The sequence below is a fragment of the Phragmites australis genome, chromosome 7 (assembly GCF_958298935.1).
Source record: "Phragmites australis chromosome 7, lpPhrAust1.1, whole genome shotgun sequence".
NCBI lineage: Eukaryota > Viridiplantae > Streptophyta > Magnoliopsida > Poales > Poaceae > Phragmites > Phragmites australis.
The window spans coordinates 33,889,035-33,908,854 of NC_084927.1; the positions used below are offsets into that span (position 1 = coordinate 33,889,035).

Below are 19,820 nucleotides of genomic sequence, written 5' to 3' on the forward strand. Positions count from 1 at the left end.
TGAATTTTTTATTATCACTGAAGCTTAATAACCGAGCTTCGATTAAGGTGAACCTTATGCAATCTTGCAGATAGCGACTTCTGCAGTGCAGTGCTGCTTTAAGAGCCATCCATATATACCTTGCTTGATGCCGAGCCACCGGTATTGTCGGCACCCTGCCCTCCCCTCCCTCGGTTCCCCTACGGCCCTACCTCCAGCTATTTATGTCACTCCCAGCTGCGGTGAAAACCAGGAGCGTCAGCTCTCACCCTGAGGCTGCGCAGAGCCAGTGTTTGCGCGTTCTCTCCCTCTCGCATTACTCTTTCGACCCGGCTCTGCTTCTTTCCTCCCTTTGCCAAGGAGAGGAAGATCTTGTCTTGCAGAATGGAAGCGTCCCGGGCATGGCTGGTCGGTGCGGCGGCAGCCGTGGTGTTGGGTTTTGTTGTGGCCGCAGCTGGGGCGGCGGATGTGGAGATGGTGTTTCTGAAGAGCGCGGTGTCCAAAGGAGCAGGTGTGTGCTCTGCAGTACAGCGTCTGTTACATCTTGCTGCCTTGATTGCCTTGCCGGTGGTTAGCGAATCACGGTGCCATTCGTGCGTTCTTGACATCCATTGTTAAAAAATTTTCCTCTCTCTGATAAGATTCATGGTGCAGTGTGCTTGGATGGGAGCCCCCCGGTTTACCACTTCTCTCCTGGTTCTGGTTCTGGCGCCAATAACTGGGTGGTCCACATGGAGGTACACAATTATATTGATGTTATTCAAATTTACACATTTCCATCAACACAATGTCACAATCTTTTTGGGAGAAATGAATCAACCTGATTTTCTTACTCTCTTGAAAGGGAGGAGGGTGGTGCAGGAATGCTGATGAGTGTTCAGTCAGAAAGGGCAACTTCAGAGGCTCCTCGAAATTTATGAGGCCACTCTCGTTTTCAGGGATATTAGGTGGCAGCCAGAAATCCAATCCTGGTATGTCGCTTGCTCTAATGCTCTTTGGCTAATGCAGCATTTCTCCCACTTAGATGGAGACTGAAAGCATTTAACATACATTAGAGCAAAATCTGCATTCTCCATCTAAAAAAAATGCAGTGACCTTCTTTTAGAGAAGGAGAAATACAGGGGCTTCTACATTTTTCTGTTGTAAGTTTGCTATTACCAATGTTGGAATGGCCCATGACGCTGAGGACATACAACTGTAAATTAGTAAGAGTAACATTTCCTTACATGTCCATAGCAATCCTCATTCCTGAAGTTAATGTTGTAGTAATGCACCTTTTCTATCTACCTATCTATATAAGGTAGCACTGACTTTTCTTGTGTTGTCGTACAGATTTCTACAACTGGAATAGAGTAAAGATCAGATACTGTGATGGTTCGTCATTTACTGGTGACGTTGAAACCGTAGAAACGGTATGTTTCTAACCTGTGGTTTTTACGTTGGAAGTTCTGAGATTAATCCTGTGTTTGCAATATAGGCGACAAATCTACATTACAGAGGATTCAGAGTTTGGCGCGCCATCATCGATGATCTACTTGCGAGGGGGATGAACAAGGCAAAAAATGTATGTTCAATACTGGCAACTAGCATTCTGTCACGTTCACAAGGAAAAGAAAAGGGAACACTTTCTACAGCAGTGAAATTGAAGTTTCTACCTCTGAATGTAGCTACAATGGACAGCACAGTGTTTAGTTATTGAACACATTGAAAAGTTTCTCCCAACTATGAGGATCATAAACTGAACCTACACAACTGTTGCCACTTCTGATTTTTCATCCTGTTAAATCTTTCTTTAATTCCTGATTAATGCTTATGATCCTAGAAAAATGAGATACCGAATCACACATTTGCAGGCTCTTCTTTCTGGATGTTCAGCAGGAGGTCTAGCAGCAATACTACATTGTGACAGATTCCACGATCTGCTTCCAGCGACGGCAAAGGTCAAGTGCTTTTCTGATGCTGGATATTTTGTTGATGGGTAAGTTTTGCACTCTTGGTACTGAATTGGTCTTTCTAATACCCATTGGTCTTTTTATGATTTGCGCCTACAGAATCAGTCTATGATATCATATCTTGATTAATTGTTTCAGTATAACGAGAACTATTCTTGTCATTGCAGGAAGGATATCTCCGGCAACAATTTTGTCAGAACAATCTATAAGAATGTTATGAGCCTACATGTACGTTGCTTTCTGATCATTCAGTGGCTTTAATCCAAAGTATCTAATGATTAATTTTACAATTACCAATGTTCATAGTTCAACACTGTCAAAAGAAAAGGAACTTTTTTCCCTGGTTCTGTAGAGTGATCAGCTGATAATTTCTTGCATGCAAGTTTGAAGCCTAATAATTTCCAATATCTTTCAGGGATCGGCTAAAAATTTGCCAGCTTCATGTACCTCAAAGCAATCATCTGAGCTGGTCAGTGTTGTTCGTTTAGCTTTGGTCGAACATTCCTCTTGTAGCATTCACACTAACTTAAAAAAAAAATGCAGTGTTTCTTCCCGCAGTATGTAGTCCCAACATTGCGCACACCATTGTTCATACTTAATGCAGCCTATGATTCATGGCAGGTAAGTTCCACATTTTTGTAGCGAACTTGTCAACTTAAGATAAATGAGTCAACTAATGCTACCTTGATGAAGAAAATTAACAAGTTTGTACTTGCGTTGCCTGCAGATCAAGAACGTCCTAGCACCTAGCGCAGCTGATCCGAAGAAGACTTGGGCCCAATGCAAACTTGACATTAAGAGCTGCTCTTCTAGCCAACTCGCAACCTTGCAAAGTAACTATTTTTGCAATTTGCAACCATTATTTCACCTGTATCATTCACACTAACTTTGTACATCTGATTCACTTCATTCTCTTGGCACAGATTTTAGGACAGACTTTCTGGCAGCGCTTCCTAAACCAGGGCAATCTCCATCTCTAGGCATGTTCATTGACTCATGCTATTCTCACTGCCAATCTGGGTCCCAAGATACATGGTTTGCCGATGGTTCTCCCTCGATTCAGAAGACAGTAAGTCTAATCATCAGTCACATATGCGAGATGTTGAACACTTTTTTGTTCAGATTTCAGACCTTTAGTACTCGAGAAATTCATGAGAAAAAAATGTTCACAAATTGCTGTACTTGTGATGTGTTTATGCCTTTCTGCAGCAAATTGGCAAAGCAGTGGGCGACTGGTTCTATGATAGGCAGGTCTCTCAGAAGATTGATTGCCCGTATCCCTGCAACCCAACTTGCAAGAATCGTGAGGATGATTGAGCAATTATATAAGCAGTTCGGTTAAATATTGTATTATAAAAGTGAAACAATAAGGGATGATACCACGTCCGTAGTTATATGTCGAATAGGTTATTCTCTATAGACGATTTGTTAACCATTATGGCATTGTGGATGATGAATTGTAACCACACATGAGCTCGAAGTTGGCCATTTTGCCTCTTCAGAGTATAAAATAAAGCCAAAAAGGTGTTGTTGAAGGTGGAAATAATTCACGTGATGTATTGATTGGGATCATACATATTATATAGGTAAAAATAGGTGGATATCATCGTAAAAGTGTTTCTATTGGAAAATATCGATAGTATTTTCCAATTTTTGTAATTTTTGCGATGGTACTCGGCAAACTGTCCCTATTATATAGGCTAAACCATGCATATCTTTCCATACATGATTTATAGAAACAAAGAACAGGTGGGAGGATATGTCGATCGGCAATACCTGTGTGAGCCAGGAGGCCGTATCGGCTCGGGGGGGGGGGGGGGGATGGGCTGAGCCAGGCAAGGCTTGTCCAACATGCTCCCATAGTCTGAGCATCGTCGACAGACATTAAGGCTAAACCAAAACTCAATAAAAATAACCGAAGTAGGCAGACTTTTAGTGAAGATGTTTGTAAACTGGGACGTCTTGAGAACATGGAGCACACGCACATCACCAAGAGCGACCCACTCCCAGACGGAGTGCAAGTCGATCTCGACATGTTTAGTGCGTTGAATCTGCACTTGGTTGGTCAAAAGGTATACTGCACTGACGTTGTTGCAATATACGAGAATGGTTTGACAGAGAGGACTATGAAGCTTCTAGAGCAATTGGTTGCCAGCATGCCTTGGCAACGACATTGGGCAATGGCCCTGTACTCAACCTCTGCACTGGAGCGGGAGTTTGTGTGTTGCTTTTTAGAATACCAAGAGATAAGGTTGTCACCCGTAAACACAGCGTAGTCCGAGGTGGGCTTATGCGTGTCGAGGCAACCTACCCAGTCAGCGTCGGAGTAGACAACGAGATCCGTCAAACGCGTGATGAAGCAGAAGGCCATGGTCGAGGGTGCTGCGAAGATACCAAATGATGCACTTCACAGCTAAAAAGTGTGGCTTCCGAGGATCATGCATATGGAGATAAACCTATTGCACATCGTAGGCAATGTCCAGACGGGTGAAGATTAGGTACTATAGGGCACCAACGAGACCATAATACTATGTCAGGTTGCTCGCAGGAGCACATTTAGTAGAAGACATCTTGGGGTGCATATTGACCAGTGTGCTGCAGAGCTTGCAATATGTCTTGCTGTCACGCTTCAAGGACGATCAGCATCGGGGTCATCACCGGCGATGGCGGGGAAGGGGGAGTGGCACGCAGGGTGTCGTTGGCTAGGGTTAGCAGAAGCGAGCGGTCGCAGGAGAGACTACCTCAAATACCATGAAGGCGGAAATAAGCCACACAATGTATTGATTGGGATCATACATGTTACGTATATAAGCTAAGCCATGGATATCCTTCCATACATAATTATATGCTAAGCAGCGCATATCAAATCAGGTGGGAGGGTATGCTGGTGGACACCTGTGAGCTGCATAGGCCTGGTCGACAGGCCAAGCCTGGCAATGCTTGTCTAATAGTTGTAATCTTGCTACGCCAACTGTTAATTACATGACCTAACCTTTTTGTGGTGCATGTAAAGTCCAATCCCTTTTGGTCCTCTTGAGTTTTCTCTTTGAAAAAAATAATACATAATAGGTTAGTTTCCAACATAGATGGTTTCATTTTCGAGAATGTCAACATAAATGACAATTGCAAATCTAATTTAAACAACAGAATGAAATGAAAAGATATCTCAATTTGGGTACCGACTACTCAATTGTTGATCAAAGGCTTCCGAAAACATGCTCTCACCTTACTCACCTTGGCACAAAGCAGAAGGGATGACAAGAAGTGCGAGGAGCCACAGTCTTACATCTTCTCATTATGTATCACCACCTTCCTCTCGCACCAGTGTCTTCAGTAGCGATAATGGCCGTGGCGGTGGTAGGAGGAAGACTTAGCCAATGGCTTCACAGGTGATGAATCTGTCTCATCATTCCACTTTCCGGCACGGATCAAAAATTTATGAGTTGAGGATAGATGCGGTAGCACTTAAACTAGAACAAAAGTGCTCATGTAAAAGCATTGATACCAGGAAGACAACGGGGGATTGTCGGTGAGGAGCGGCAGCGGCATGGCAAGACTACGAGGGGAACGATTGAAGAGAGTCAAACAACTAACAGTTAGGTTTCTATTAGCCGTTCAATCAATTCCCCGTGGTCCAATAAGGATGGTAGGTTGAAGAGGGAGAACAAAAGTAGAAATCCATCAAAATAGGAGAACACGTCAAATTAGTTAGTTGGTGAGATAATAGCTTATAAGGCGATGATTAGTAGCTGATCTAGAGGATGATGAGCCACACTAGAACTGAGACAATTGGTCCAGGCAGCAGTGGGAAATTTTCTGCAACGGGCCAAAGACTGACGGGTTGTCAACTTATTTTCTCGGAGAAGAAAATGAATCTTCGTCGGATTTTTGAAGAATATGCACCTTGTGTCCTTGTGTTTGGCCCAGCTTATGTCACTAGAGATTACAGAATAAGGAAAGCGCCTTTTTGGAAGACGCTTCCACCACCTATGTCAGTGGCTCACTCTTCACTCTGCAGGTCCCTGCTCGGCCGGGCCCGGCACGAAGCAGAAGGGGATGAGGCGATGAGCGGGAGCTGCCACTGCGAGAGGAATCACCGCGACGCGCCACCAGCTCATGTCTCCTGTCCACTGCGCCGTCTCGCTCCCTCCCGCCCTCACCAATGCCTCCGCTAGCAGCGCCGTCGACGGGGGGAAGAAAACGCACCCTACGGCGTCGCAGGTGAGGCGGCTGTGCAAGCAGGGCCGCCTCGACCGCGCGCGTCGGCTGCTGCTGGAAGCGCTGCCGCGCCCGCCGCCGACGCTGCTCTGCAACGTGCTCCTCATCGCCTACGTGGCCCGCGCGCTCCCGGACCACGCGCTCCGCCTCTACGCGCTCCTCAACCACGCCGCGTACCCGCCGCCGCGCTCTGACCACTACACCTACTCCTCCGCGCTCACCGCCTGCGCCCGGACCGGGCGCCTCCGCCTCGGGAGGTCGATCCACGCGCACCTCCTCCGCCGCGCTCGCTCTCTCCCCGACTCCGCGGTCCTCCGCAACTCCCTCCTCAACCTCTACGCCTCCTGCGTGCGGTACCGCGACGGCGGCGTCGACGTCGTCCGCAGGCAGTTCGACGCTATGCCCAAGCGGAACTCTGTCTCGTGGAACACCCTGTTCGGTTGGTACGTCAAGACCGGGCGCCCCCACGAAGCCCTGGAGCTGTTCACGCGTATGCTGGAGGATGGCGTCAGGCCCACGCCGGTAAGCTTTGTCAATGTCTTCCCAGCGGTCGCAAGCGACGATCCCAGCTGGCCGTTCGTGCTCTACGGCTTGCTTGTAAAGCATGGGGTGGATTATGTCAATGATCTCTTCGTTGTCAGCTCGGCGATCGCCATGTTCTCTGAGCTCGGGGATGTGCAGTCAGCTTGGAGGGTGTTTGAGCGTGCTGCCAAGAAAAACACCGAGGTTTGGAACACGATGATCACTGGGTATGTGCAGAATGGGAAGTTTTCTGAAGCCATGGATCTCTTTAACCAGTTACTGGGGTCTAGAGAGGTTCCATTGGATGTTGTGACCTTCTTGTCGGCCCTCACGGCTGCATCACAGTCACAGGATGGCAAGCTGGGCCAGCAGCTGCATGGCTACTTGATTAAAGGAATGCACGGCACACTGCCTGTGATACTTGGCAATGCACTTGTTGTGATGTACTCAAGATGCGGCAATGTTCAAACTGCCTTTGATCTCTTTGACAGGTTAGCAGAGAAGGACATTGTTTCTTGGAACACCATGGTCACTGCTTTTGTGCAGAATGATTTTGACTTGGAAGGTCTGTTGCTTGTTTATCAGATGCAAAAATCAGGTTTTGCTGCGGATTCAGTAACTTTGACTGCAGTGCTGTCTGCTGCATCAAACACAGGGGACCTTCGGATTGGAAAACAAGCCCATGGTTATCTCATTAGGCGTGGCATTGAGGGTGAGGGCTTGGAGAGCTATCTGATTGACATGTATGCCAAGTCCGGTCGCATAGAAATAGCTCAGAGAGTGTTTGGTGACTATGGGACTGACGAGAGAGATGAAGTCACTTGGAATGCCATGATAGCAGGATATACACAAAGTGGGCAGTCTGAAAAGGCAGTTTTGGTTTTCCGGGCAATGCTTGAGGCAGGTCTTGAGCCTACTTCAGTGACACTTGCTTCAGTGCTCCCTGCATGTGATCCTGTTGGAGGGGGCATAAGTGCAGGGAAGCAGATCCATTGTTTTGCTGTCCGCCGCTGTTTGGACATCAATGTCTTCGTAGGAACAGCTCTTGTTGACATGTACTCAAAGTGTGGCGAGATTACTTCTGCAGAACAGGTTTTTGGTGGCATGATTGAGAAGAGCACCATCTCCTATACAACCATGATTTCTGGTCTTGGTCAGCATGGTTTTGGCAGAAGAGCACTGTCCCTTTTCTACTCAATGAAAGAGAAGGGACTAAAACCTGATGCTGTGACCTTCTTGGCAGCGATTTCGGCATGTAATTACTCTGGGCTGGTTGAGGAAGGACTTGCTCTGTACCGGTCAATGGAAACATTTGGGCTTGCAGCTACTCCTCAGCATCATTGCTGCATTGTAGACATGTTAGGTAAAGCTGGCAGAGTGGAGGAAGCTTATGATTTTGTGGAGGAGCTGGGGGATCAGAGCAACTTTGTTTCCATTTGGGGGTCGCTGCTTGCATCCTGCAAAGCACAGGGCAAGCAGGAGTTGGCAAAATTGGTGACAGAGAGACTGCTCTGCATTGAGAAGAAGTATGGTCATGCTGGCTACAATGTTTTGTTGTCACACATTTTTTCTGCTGAGAGTAACTGGAGTAGTGCTGATAGCCTGAGAAAGGAGATGAGGTTAAGAGGTTTGAGGAAAGTGGCAGGTTCTAGTTGGATTAGAGTTCAGGATGCAGCATTGCAAAACTACCCCAAAAATGGCCAGATATACTCCATGTTGCAGGGGGTTAATCACAGTAGTGATGAAATCATCTAAGAAGTTTCAGTACCTGTGGGCTGTGGCAGTGGAAAGCTTACTGATTTGCACAGATTTGCAAGCTACAAGCTGATAGCCTGTGGGCTCAGTTATCTGATCATATTCTGTGACGTGATCAGCTCAAGCTACAGATTTGCACTCAGTTATCTGCAGCATTAACATACTGGCAAAATGAACTCTCAGACTGCGACCAAACGGTGAATATGCGCGATAAGCCAACAATTCCAGAAAGCAGGAGGTTAAGATCATGATGTCCTGGATGCAGCCATGCAGGATACATATAAGTTGGATGCAGTGAGTATTTACACGCTACTCATGCATAAACAGCAAAGGCAGCACCGCTCGTAGCCTCATACAGCTTTTAGTCCCAGACACCTGACAAGTATGGTGAAGTGTACAGCAATTTGTTCATGCAAGCTTCTAAAGTTGGGCACAGATTCCAAATTTGTTCATTCTTGTAATTGCTCAAATGCCACCAGATTCCAATTTTTTGCTTTGCGATGGGTGTTTGTATCTCCACATGACCACATCTGCATCCCTTAAACCTGACGAAGGCATATGTCTTCTAAAGCTCAAGACCATAAATTCCAGAGATCACTAAAATCAAGTAACCAAATGATGAAACCGGGTAACATCCAGAAAAGTTCACTGATAGTGAAGACCAATTCCATGAAGTTCATTAGTAACATAAACAATAGTGTCATTGTTGCACCATACATATATAATTTTTTTTTGTCATTTCAATACATCAGACAACATAATGACATACTACATGCTCATCCAAGCAATTCAACCTCAAAATGAGCCTACTACAAGATTCAGAAGTTCCAAGCTGATGATTCGCTACATCAACTCTCTACCCAATGGTTTGCTCAAACATCTATTGCTTTATATGACTTCTGTGGGTCAGTGAGTGGGCACCCTGACAGTTTTGTTGGTGGGATTGTGTCAAACAATATACACCAATCTGTCGTGAGAATTGCCAATGGTTGTAGCAGCAAGTAGTGTTTAAACTTTTAGCCTTTCCAACTTAACATCTCTTGTTATGAGAATCACAAAATTGCTTGTATTCACAGTCACAAGGACCCATCCTCACCTGTGATTGCCATCCAGAATGAAGGAAATGAGTAAAACGGTAGGAGCATTGTGACTCTTATGAGCAAATCTAGGATCCTAGTGGCAAACCCAAAATCCAACAATGGAAAAAAAAAAGGTTAGCATGCCTACAGTGAAAACACTCAATCCAATCGAACACAATTTGAAATAAATAAAATAGGACAAACCTTTCGAAAAGTGAAAGAAACCCGCCTTGAATTTCTTTTGATGACTTGACCACCCACATCATCAATCTAAAAGAAAACACAGCATAAAAATTGTTTTACTCTGTAGAATTGTTATTTAACAGTTGAATCAGTGCATTGTAAATAATATAGAGCAGAAGCAAAACAATGCACAGGGTTAAACATTACATACTTTATGGTGCGGTATATAGTGATTCCAAGCATATCGGCCTTCTCCTGACATCAGTAACATCGACCGAGGAGGTAGGAAAATGGCTTTTCTTATACACTCTGGCTCTTGATTACTATCTTCATCAGCTCCATTGACCACGCTTGGAGCACGCCAACTGCCTTTAGGATATGTCCTGAACTCCATGATGCAAGGTCCAGCCAAAGAAAGGCTAAAAATCATTTCCTCAAATGCTGAGTGTGTGTCTATATGTGGAGATAAACCTACACCACAAGGATATTCATTTACCTGTGAACACATGAACAATTTAATGCATCATTTGATTTCAAAAGCTAATGATGTTATCAACGACAGCTAATGACTCAAATCTGGATTAGATCTTGGACCAAGGCAGGAATAAGAGTTGTGGATGCCGCCTTCAGTTAGGAAAGCAATACAGGGAACAGTAGGTATATACACACTTACTGTCAATTGATCAACCAGTTTGGTCGTGCATTTCTTCACACCAGGAAAAGAAACCATCTTTTCAAGGACTCTTGAAACAAAAGCCGGTAATTCACCCAAGAACTGATTTGAATCAACATCCCTTGTCTGCAGATATCAAAGAATCATTTTCAACATAAAGCTGAGGTGGTCTTCAGTTGAAGATATGATGATTAAAGGAGAATATGCTCTAGAAGTTACGAATTACTAAAGTTTGGTTGTACTACACAAACCTTTGATATTTATGTACAACAGAAGCGAAATTTACTATGTTTTATTCCACGGTGAAACTTCAGGACTTGGTTAAGTACAAGAATGGTCAAAATGAGGCAGACAGTATGAAGGATCGTAAAACTCGGCATGATGCTGCACAGTGTAACAACAACGGACCAATGCATCTCGCATTTTTGAGCAGACGTTTTTTCTCTCGCGCAAATGAAGAAATAATCATATCCTCTTACCCTAGCCACTAGGCACTTATGGTACTAAGTAATCCCATTCAATTATTGGTGTAAGACTGCAAGATAGTCAAACTGAGCAGAAAAAATTGCATCATCCTGAGATACTTACAAGATCAAACTTACTTCATACAGAAACTCATAACCATAATGCTGAACTCGTCTTTTCGCCAACTTTTTCCACGGCCTGCTATCCACAGCCGCAAGTAGCTCCTGCAAAAGGCACAATGATATAGTACCACTCAACACAGAGATAGCAGGGCTCCAATTGGCCAACCTATTCCTCAGCGGCAGCCACGAACTCCTCAACCATGTAAATCCCGGGAACCCCGAGCTCCGACGCCGCGAGAGCCACCGGAAGCGAGCGACCAGCGCGAGCCTTCGGCTTCACGGGCACCGAGTAGCGTATGTGCAGCACGCGCCCCTCAAGGCGTCCGCAGGGCCGCCCGTGGAGCGCGGCCATGGCGGCCTCCGCGGCGGCGGGCTCGTGGAACCGGACGATGACGCGGGCGCCGCTGTCGTCGGCGGCGTGAACTCCCGCGACCTCCCCGAAAGCGCCGAACGCCGCATGGACGTCGGCGTCGGTCACCCCCACGGCCGGCCCGCAGTTTGCCACGTACAGGACGGCGCTGGGGGCCGGAGGAACGGAGTCATCAGCGAGCTGGCGCAGGCGAGTGTACCCAGACTTCTCCGCCATCTCGACGAACTTGCGGCGAGGGGCGAGCTAGAGAAGCGCCGGGATCGCGGGACGAACTGCCGTCGCCGCGTCGGGGTTTTGCGTCGCAATGCCGGTCGCCGCCGCGGGGAGGGAAGCGAGTCGGCTTTGCGTGGCGTGCTGCGTGCGTCGTGGGCTCGTGACCCGCTTCGTTTCCTCGGTGCGGCCCAATGTTTTAGCCATATTGTCTCGCTCTACATGTCCGGCCCGCCAGCCCAGTTGGGCTCACTTCTGATACGTGGACACGGCCATTATCGCTTTCTATTGCATTGGTGAAAGAACAAAAATAGGATTCTGAAAAAAAAGAAATATATTGAAAAGAAAATTTGGATTTCGAAGTAAATAAAATAAAACAGGATATTTTGTTTCATAATTCTAAAATATAGTCCTTTTATCCATTTCACGAAAATATAAATTGTGCTAAAGATGCATAATTGTTATTGGTCTTTTATGGGAGCGGAAGGAGGTGTATCGCACTTATTCTAAAACCTAGGGCTAATCGTTTTCACACCTAAGTCTAATCATTTTCATTTTCATTTACCATCTCATGAAAAACCATTTGAATATAAATTGTACACGTAGCAGTGCTCAATTTGGAAAATGCTTCACGTACATCTATTTGAGTACAACTCGATTCCAATTATGCATTTAAATCATCCATATGTTTTAAGCTTACATCCAAATAATTTTAGCAATTGAATTTTAAGGTGTCCTTAAGTTGCACTCAACTTAAACTCAAACGGTTATACGAGTAGCATTGCTCTTACAATTTATACCACGCTGAGCATACGACATCATGCATTCATGGTTTGCAGCGTGATGGCAATCCAGTAATCAGGAGAAGAGCGCAAAAACAGGCTTGCGCAGCACAAGGAATGCTATAATTATCTATTCATATCAAATGTATCCGGAGTCTAGTCTTCCACAATGGACCAAATGGAGGAATGGGTGCAACAACATTTGAAAACAATCAATTGCCAGAAACATCGCAACTCCGAATTCGCAAGTACAAATAATTTACGCCAGCAATGAATCAATGTCATTCCTCCGGTTCATGCTAAAAGATGCTCCCATAATCCTTTCTTGCAAGAGATGAAGGTAGCCCGCTTGTGGTAAACGACTGCCCACCCATTCCTCCTGCAAATTTGAGCGCTACCGTTAATAATTGAAGGAAATATTTTCTTTACTCGCATAAAAGAAAGAAATGGATAAATTACCCCAAGGCGCTCGATCACCCATGCCATAACTACTAGACCACTCAGACTGCCCGTTGTGATGGTTCCCCATCGGCCGCATGTTACTGGAAGTTGCCTGGTTGTATCGCTGCTGAAAGAATGGTGGTCCATGACGAGCAGGGAGATTTTGCTGAGGATAATTTGGAGGGTTGTAACCACCGTAGTTGATTGGAACACTGGAATGAGCACTTCCTCCTTGAGAGGACGTGTGAAATAATTGATCTCCTTTGTAACTAAAAAGATAACAGATTGGCATGAGCGTACAGAGAAAAGCAGCTAACCAGCACAGCTCAAAATACTTGGTTGGGGAAAACAAGGAGTACAAAATAGTTAGGTGCCACTTTTAAGTCACAGCACAAATACCTTCTGTTTGTTGGTAAAGGGTTCGATACTGCAAACATGTGGCCTTGGACATTTGCTGATCTGGTAAACCGGCTCGCTTGGCCAGTTGCATCTCCAAGGTGAAGACTGCTACTTAGATCATCTGACAGTGAACTGTCTTCTTGCAATAGTGACTCGTCACTGCAAAATAGAACAGTGTAGAAATCAATATCCAGATTGCCTTTTACAAGTTTAAAAAGAATCGACTTGAGTATGCTTTTCCATACCTATAATTAGGGTCCCAGTCAGCAGGATCAAGCGCTGATGGAGCTGATGTATTTGGTGAGAAGTCAAACGAGTGTGAATGAGCTGCCTGTGAACGGAAGGCATGTGAAGGCCCATGACTAGACGAGGCCTCCATGGAAAAACCACTCCTGGAACCTATTTGTGGTCTCCAACTAGAATGACCAGAACTCAGTCCTGCATTCTGAGAGTAGCCGGTATGTCCTCGAACATAGTAATCAGAATGACTAAAACTGACACCATCTCCATAACATCCTTGTCCATGCTGAGATGCATATTCATGTGGTGGCATTGGCAAGTTCCTCCGGTTGCTGTATGGGCCTGCTGGGGCAGCTTTTCCCAATGGGGAGCCATGGATGCCTCCACTTGCAGGAGAACCGGATCCATGCTTCCCAGTAGAATTAGCTGGGATTTGCATCTGGTAGTTTGGTGGGGTAAACTGCGATGGACTGGCACCAAGAGACATAGGGCCCAGACTGCCAGGGCTTAATCGAATGCCTCTATCATGTGCGACACGAGGTCTTAGTCTAATATCTGGACTAGAGCCAACTTGTGTAAATCCAGATGGACCTAAGGGTGAGTAATACATGTTGATAGTATTCACATCACCAATGCTTCCGTAGCTGCTAGAAAGACCAGCATTACCAGTATAGCTACCATGGCTACCAAAGCTTCCGTAACTACTCCCATAAGAAAACGGCATCTTTGGAGGATAGGCATTATTCAGAGGTATACATCTATTCATACTTCCAACCTGGAAAATTTTCAAATATAAGGCATTTCCAGTTAGCAGAATGGTTTAAGAAAGACTCTATGAGATTATTATTTCTAAAACTACACCCAAAATCACAATAAGAGAGAATAGTAATCACCTGAGGGGAAAGACCTGTATGTAGCCAGTGGCCACCTCCAGGATTGTGATCAACTGCTGCAACACGAGCGACAGGCTACAAAACAAATCAAAGACAGGAACAGGGTGAGAAACCAGAGATGAAAGCCTGACTGAACATGCATGAAAAAAAAAACAAAGAAATTATTGGAAAAGGTACATCAGAGTGTAGGTGTGCTCATCATGCAGACAAAACATTCATGTGTTATGTGTATATAGAAAAAATACTACATATTTGATACGCTTCTTGATTAGTGTATGTGTGATGAACTCGAACTTATGACCATGTAAGGCTCATCATCCCCAACTAGGGTATACACCACAAAAACCAATAAACAGTGATTTCTTCGTCACAAAATAGTTTTAGGAAACAATGTCCACACTTCCTATTATTCCCAAGGTACACTCCCAAACAGAAGCTTATCATCTGAATTAATTTATTTTTCTACAAGAAACATGAAAATAGAACCATACTCACAATTCTTGCAGTCTCAGGGGCAGGCTCATATGGACCGTTGAACGGTTCACCTGTTATGAATGGATGGCATAGAGCCTGAAATAGGTTTTAGTAACAATCAAGTTCTTCCAGATGAATATGAATTTCAATATGAAAATTTTGTGGTTGTGCAGAATGTGTTCATAAGTGCAAAACCAATGCAAGTTTATAATACTGCTAGGTCAATAGGATAAATCATCTTGACATGATGAACACAGAAAGGCCAAACATCAGGGTGAATAAATGTAAAATAATCTCTACATAGTAAAAAGAAGGAAATGGAATTGTGCCATTAGCAGATCACATGTGACATACCTGCAACGGTGACCATCGCTTATTTGGATCAAATTCAAGAAGCCCTTTCAAGAAATCAACTAATGCCAAGCGATCTGTTTTTTCTGTCTCTGAATGAAAATGCAAGACCTGAGAACATAATATCAACTTGCAAGCTTTATTGTAAGAACTCGAATTTGCATATTCAGGAGACCAAATCAAAATGACAAACCCAAAATTCAAGCATATACTTCTAAGGTCTAATTATATTATGCTCTGTATAAATGATCATAACTCTTCATCAACTAACATCTTGGTTCCTTCATGACAAGGCAAAAGATAAAGCTTTTAAGTTTTAACACAACGAGGAAGTACACAACTTAAGACAACGCAACATCATGTTCACTAAATGATAAAAGAAACATGAATATGGCAAAACAATAAAGTTAGAGCGGCCTGACTGAAACTAACAAAAAGCAGACATGTTATCCCAAAACCACAGCTAAGGAGACAAAATCTAATTTAGAAACTCAAGAGAAAACATTAAACAAACCTGTAAATTCTGAATTGTTCCAAGGATAGGTATGTATGAGTTTGTCAAGCTTTAGGTGTGGGAAATACCACTTCCCTACATTTGGCCTCTTGGATTCTCTCTATATATATAGTAAGGTGATGCATTATAATGGGATATAAACTAAAAAAGATCCGGGATAATTTTGGGTGAAATCACAAAGAAACTTACTGCTTCCACTTCCTCTTCAATTAACATTCTGTACGCACTGGCAAGACCATCAGGTGCCTCGCTACCAGGATAAATACTTCCAGCATGTTTAAAAAATCTTCCAGTGTTTTTAGCTTCCCTTAGCAGGTCATCTGGTGGTTGCCCCCTATAAATGTATGTCCAGGTGTGTTAAATTCTTAGCTGAACAAAGGAACTCAAAAATGACTACATGAGACTCAGTTAAGCTTTAGCATGAATCCAGGAAGATGATTTCATGCAAAATGCAGTTACGAGTGAGAATTATAGGTAAAAGGACTTGCCCAAGAATCTTCATCATTCGTTGGAGCACATCGTATTCTGATGCTCCAGGAAATAATGGCAAACCTATAAATAGTTCAGCAACTATGCAACCGAATGACCACATATCAATCGCAGTAGTATATCTGTTAAATGTTAAGGTTCAAGCAAGCCACTTGAAAAGGCATCTAAGAAAATCACTTGAAAGGGCAGAATGATAGCCCTTCATTGAAGAAAAAAATTAGTAATTAAACACAACATTCCAGAAAAATGCTGAGCAAGATGCTTATGGTGAATGATATGAAACAACTGCCAATAGTTATACAGGATACGGATAGCCAAGGAGAACCTCAGGAGACCTGTAATAGCGGCTCTAGCAAAATGGAAGGAAACAACCAATGCCTTATTTTCAGTTAACCGACATTACTTAAATAAGAAATTAAGAAATGATGTCTCAGAAGTTCCAAAAAGAAAACCTGGATGTATGAGTAAACTGTTTTACCCTCCAGGCATGCTGATCCAAAATCAATAACTTTCACTGCTGCAGCTGTTGCGACACTGGAAAATTCATCTTACACCATCAAGCTACAACTTTCTTCAAAAAATAGTGGTCCAAAACCTAATAATGGAAAATACAATGAGGGCAACTCACCTGGGAGCTAAGAGGATATTTTCTGGCTTGAGATCAGCATGAATGATGCCAGCATTTCTCATCACAACCATGGCATCCAATATCTGAAAACATAAAAAAAAAAACATGATTTAGTAATAACAGAAAAGTATTAAATTGACATTCAGGGGATACACTCATACACAGATACCTCACCTGTTTTGAGAAGGCCTGCACATATTTCACTTTCAGACCTCTTAAATGGTTCCTTTTCAATAGTTCATACCTAAATTTGTGGGAGTTTATAATGCGGTGTGAACAAAAACTAATCAAAGGATGAACCTACTGGGCAAAAAGATTCAAAGAAATCAGCTTACAGATTTTGACCAAGCATTTCAAAGGCTATACACAGGTGATTTTGGAATGAGAGATAATCTAGCATACGGACAATGTTATGCTGATCATCAGGATCAAATCTCTGATTTAGCTGCAAATACAACCACAATGCCATGGTGAGTCACCACATATATCGAGCAAAATAAAATAAGTTCCTAATGGACTATCATACCGTTCTTAACAGTGAAACCTCCATGATAGCCTGATGGTAAAATGCAGGCTGGTTTTTTATAACCTTCACGGCAACATAGTCGTTGGTTTCTGTATCCCAGCATTTGACAACTTGACCAAACGTTCCCTGGCCAAGCATTTCCTTGACGATGAACCTTTATACCAAAATAAGGAGGTACAGTTCAATAAGATGAAATAAGCGAGTGTGGCACATAGAAAATCAAATCAGATAAGAAACAAACCTCCGGTTTGACATCTTATTGACCAATTCCAAGTTGACATACAGTATGAGATCCCAATTTGCATTATCAAGCCCATCATTGTGGGCTGGGGTAGAGGGATTGGTGAGAAAGCGTTTCGGGTTTAGTGCCTCTGAATACTTAAACTCAGGGTTGCATTGTTCAAAAGTTTGAATGATGTCTGCTGTTAATCTTGCAACAAACTGCATGGTAAAGAGAGTCAGCCAACAGCAGAACATCAAAAGTACATGGGCTTGAGGGCCTGAGGAGAATATCATACAAATGGATTGTGAGGGCATCCCCATGTCTCAATATGTTGTAGCAAATCATTAAACAAAAACACATATACAAGTGATTATAATGCCGCATTGCAGGACTGGTGTCTTGTACAAATACTCACCAAACTTAGAAAACAACATAATGGCCCAAAACATTATTTTTTTAAGAACAACATAATGGCCCAAAACATTGATTAGCTAAACACTAGTTAGGGAAATGCCAAAGAGACTACAGGCCAGTATACCTCCCAGAACATTTTTTAGTAGATAGTACAAGTTAAGGACTAGTTCAGTATTGATTTTCTTTCCTCAAATTGAAGCCTCCCTGCAATTGTAGACAACAGAAAATTCAATTTCACTTGGCACCACAACAATACACAGCCCACCAACGAACCACGGAACCAGGGAACACTACTGTCATATATGAAATTATATCTCTAAATCTTCGATTTCATATAGACCATGGCAAGGTTGCTTGGACCATATTGACAAGCAACAAGCAGTCTAGCAACAATTTCAAGAGACTAGCAGTCAAATGATCAAAGTCTTAAACTTTCAAGTGGCCATCAGCGCAGCAAATGGAATTTAGCTCATGCTACTTCCTTGCAGTTCCCAGGAATTTGGTGATCTGGAAGCAACAGAGCAAAGGGAACGAAACCGAGGCGTACCGGTTTCCTCCTGACGCCGTGGAGGCTGCTTACATGGGCGGCAACCCCATTGCCCGACGCCGACGGGGACACCTCCGGCGACCGCCCCGAAGCCGCGGCAGACGCAAAACGTCGGAACGCCGTGGCCTCGCCGGGCACCCACGGCGGCGCCGCGTCCTCCTGCCTGCTGCTGCTGCTGCTGCTGCTGCAACTCTCCTCCATACTCACCCAGCTACTCCGCAGCTCTTATTGCTGCTCGGGGAGATCTCCTGCCCGCCGCGCCACCCCCAGATCCAAGCCCCACCCCAATCGCGACGATCACAGCATCCGCGGGAGCGCCCGAACAGCCGCCGGATGAATCCAGCTCCATCCTATGCGGTGGCGGCCATTCCAACGCTTCGATCCAACTCCTGCTCCTCCTCCTCTTATCCGGCGGGATGGGTCGATCAGGATTGAGCTGCGATTCCAAGGGGTGGAGGACGGCCAACGCCGTAGGGTTTTATTACGACACGATTGAATAAACTTCTTCGCGGATAACGACTGCAGGGTGGACTCCGGACCCGGGATCCGATTGCAAGGTTAGGGATTTGGGGCAAGAGGAGGAACACGGTGTGAGGCGTATGAATCAATCGCAATCCAATTCAATCCCCTTGTCACTTTCTTCGATTTCTGTCCCTCCTCGCCTTTCTCCGCCCGTCCCCGTCTCTCCTTGCGGAAACGATATACTTCCGGATTTAGTTAGCTGTAAATCGGGTTAGTAATTATTAAGTTCGGTGATAATGCGAACCCGCGTCGCTAATACCTGTTTTGTTATCTCATAGGCATCGCTGACCGCGCTGTTCTGTCACCTGTACCCATGTGCTGGTGCGCCTCTCTCTGCGCGTGGGCCCGGACGAATCTGTGATCAGGGGGAGGGGAGAGCGCGCGAGCTTGGAAACGGAGGGCTGGATGCGTGGCCCCGCGCGTCAGGCACGTGGAGCTCACGTGACGTACGGTGGTGGCGTCGAAGGGCCACGTAGAGTTTTGTGGAGCCATGTGTCATTGACGTGCACGGTAGGGGATGCCAGCCCGAGTCCCATAGATCGTACGCTTTACCGGTTCGTTACAACATTAAAAACTCACGTCTATAATATTTAAAATTAATGTTTGTAATATTAAAAAAATACATTAAAATAGCACACAGATCTAGATCTGAAAAAATTATTTAATTGAGCTAATTCCTATATTTCGTATCTCCAATATTTCAAATATTCAAATTTAATGTTTCAAACGTAATAGAATTTATTGCGTAAGTTATTTTCATTTGTTGCACTTAATTCATGTATCAAAATAGCATATAGATCTTGAACCGAAAAAATTATCTATTTGAGTTAATTTCTATATTTTCATATC

At 44.3% G+C, this 19,820-nt stretch overlaps 3 protein-coding genes and 1 pseudogene across 3 annotated transcripts; 2 read left to right on the top strand and 2 right to left on the bottom strand.

Moving 5' to 3' along the window:
* Positions 1 to 224: 224 nt before the first annotated feature.
* On the top strand, positions 225 to 3,503 carry LOC133924907 (pectin acetylesterase 7-like). Its single transcript, XM_062370642.1, has 12 exons — positions 225 to 490; positions 634 to 716; positions 824 to 950; positions 1,312 to 1,391; positions 1,457 to 1,543; positions 1,833 to 1,957; positions 2,099 to 2,159; positions 2,347 to 2,400; positions 2,475 to 2,552; positions 2,659 to 2,764; positions 2,855 to 3,000; positions 3,141 to 3,503. Exons 1-12 carry the CDS (start codon positions 364 to 366, stop codon positions 3,246 to 3,248), a joined length of 1,182 nt encoding a protein of 393 aa, XP_062226626.1. The 5' UTR covers positions 225 to 363; the 3' UTR covers positions 3,249 to 3,503.
* A 2,435-nt stretch (positions 3,504 to 5,938) lies between these two features.
* On the top strand, positions 5,939 to 8,983 carry LOC133924909 (pentatricopeptide repeat-containing protein At3g22150, chloroplastic-like). Its single transcript, XM_062370645.1, has one exon. It carries the CDS (start codon positions 6,048 to 6,050, stop codon positions 8,424 to 8,426), a length of 2,379 nt encoding a protein of 792 aa, XP_062226629.1. The 5' UTR covers positions 5,939 to 6,047; the 3' UTR covers positions 8,427 to 8,983.
* A 98-nt stretch (positions 8,984 to 9,081) lies between these two features.
* Positions 9,082 to 11,804, bottom strand: LOC133924910 (alkylated DNA repair protein ALKBH8 homolog; annotated as a pseudogene).
* A 618-nt stretch (positions 11,805 to 12,422) lies between these two features.
* Positions 12,423 to 19,191, bottom strand: LOC133924908 (dual specificity protein kinase YAK1 homolog). The gene is made up of 18 exons (XM_062370644.1): positions 18,450 to 19,191; positions 17,507 to 17,706; positions 17,266 to 17,419; positions 17,075 to 17,184; positions 16,914 to 16,983; positions 16,740 to 16,822; positions 16,564 to 16,645; positions 16,420 to 16,460; positions 16,111 to 16,233; positions 15,812 to 15,956; positions 15,623 to 15,722; positions 15,112 to 15,200; positions 14,779 to 14,853; positions 14,284 to 14,358; positions 13,396 to 14,165; positions 13,151 to 13,309; positions 12,770 to 13,020; positions 12,423 to 12,689 (listed from the first exon to the last, which is right to left on the bottom strand). Exons 1-18 carry the CDS (start codon positions 18,648 to 18,650, stop codon positions 12,610 to 12,612), a joined length of 2,808 nt encoding a protein of 935 aa, XP_062226628.1. The 5' UTR covers positions 18,651 to 19,191; the 3' UTR covers positions 12,423 to 12,609.
* Between the last annotated feature and the right edge of the window lie 629 nt (positions 19,192 to 19,820).

Coding starts and splice junctions, on each gene's coding strand:
- LOC133924907 (XM_062370642.1), top strand. CDS start 364: ATGGAAGCGTCCCGGGCATGGCTGGTCGGTGCGGCGGCAGCCGTGGTG. Junction 2,160..2,346: donor AGAATGTTATGAGCCTACAT/GTACGTTGCTTT, acceptor AATATCTTTCAG/GGATCGGCTAAAAATTTGCC. Junction 3,001..3,140: donor CTCCCTCGATTCAGAAGACA/GTAAGTCTAATC, acceptor GCCTTTCTGCAG/CAAATTGGCAAAGCAGTGGG.
- LOC133924909 (XM_062370645.1), top strand. CDS start 6,048: ATGTCTCCTGTCCACTGCGCCGTCTCGCTCCCTCCCGCCCTCACCAAT.
- LOC133924908 (XM_062370644.1), bottom strand. CDS start 18,650: ATGGAGGAGAGTTGCAGCAGCAGCAGCAGCAGCAGCAGGCAGGAGGAC. Junction 16,823..16,913: donor TGCAGGCCTTCTCAAAACAG/GTGAGGTATCTG, acceptor TTATGTTTTCAG/ATATTGGATGCCATGGTTGT. Junction 13,310..13,395: donor GACTGGGACCCTAATTATAG/GTATGGAAAAGC, acceptor TCTATTTTGCAG/TGACGAGTCACTATTGCAAG.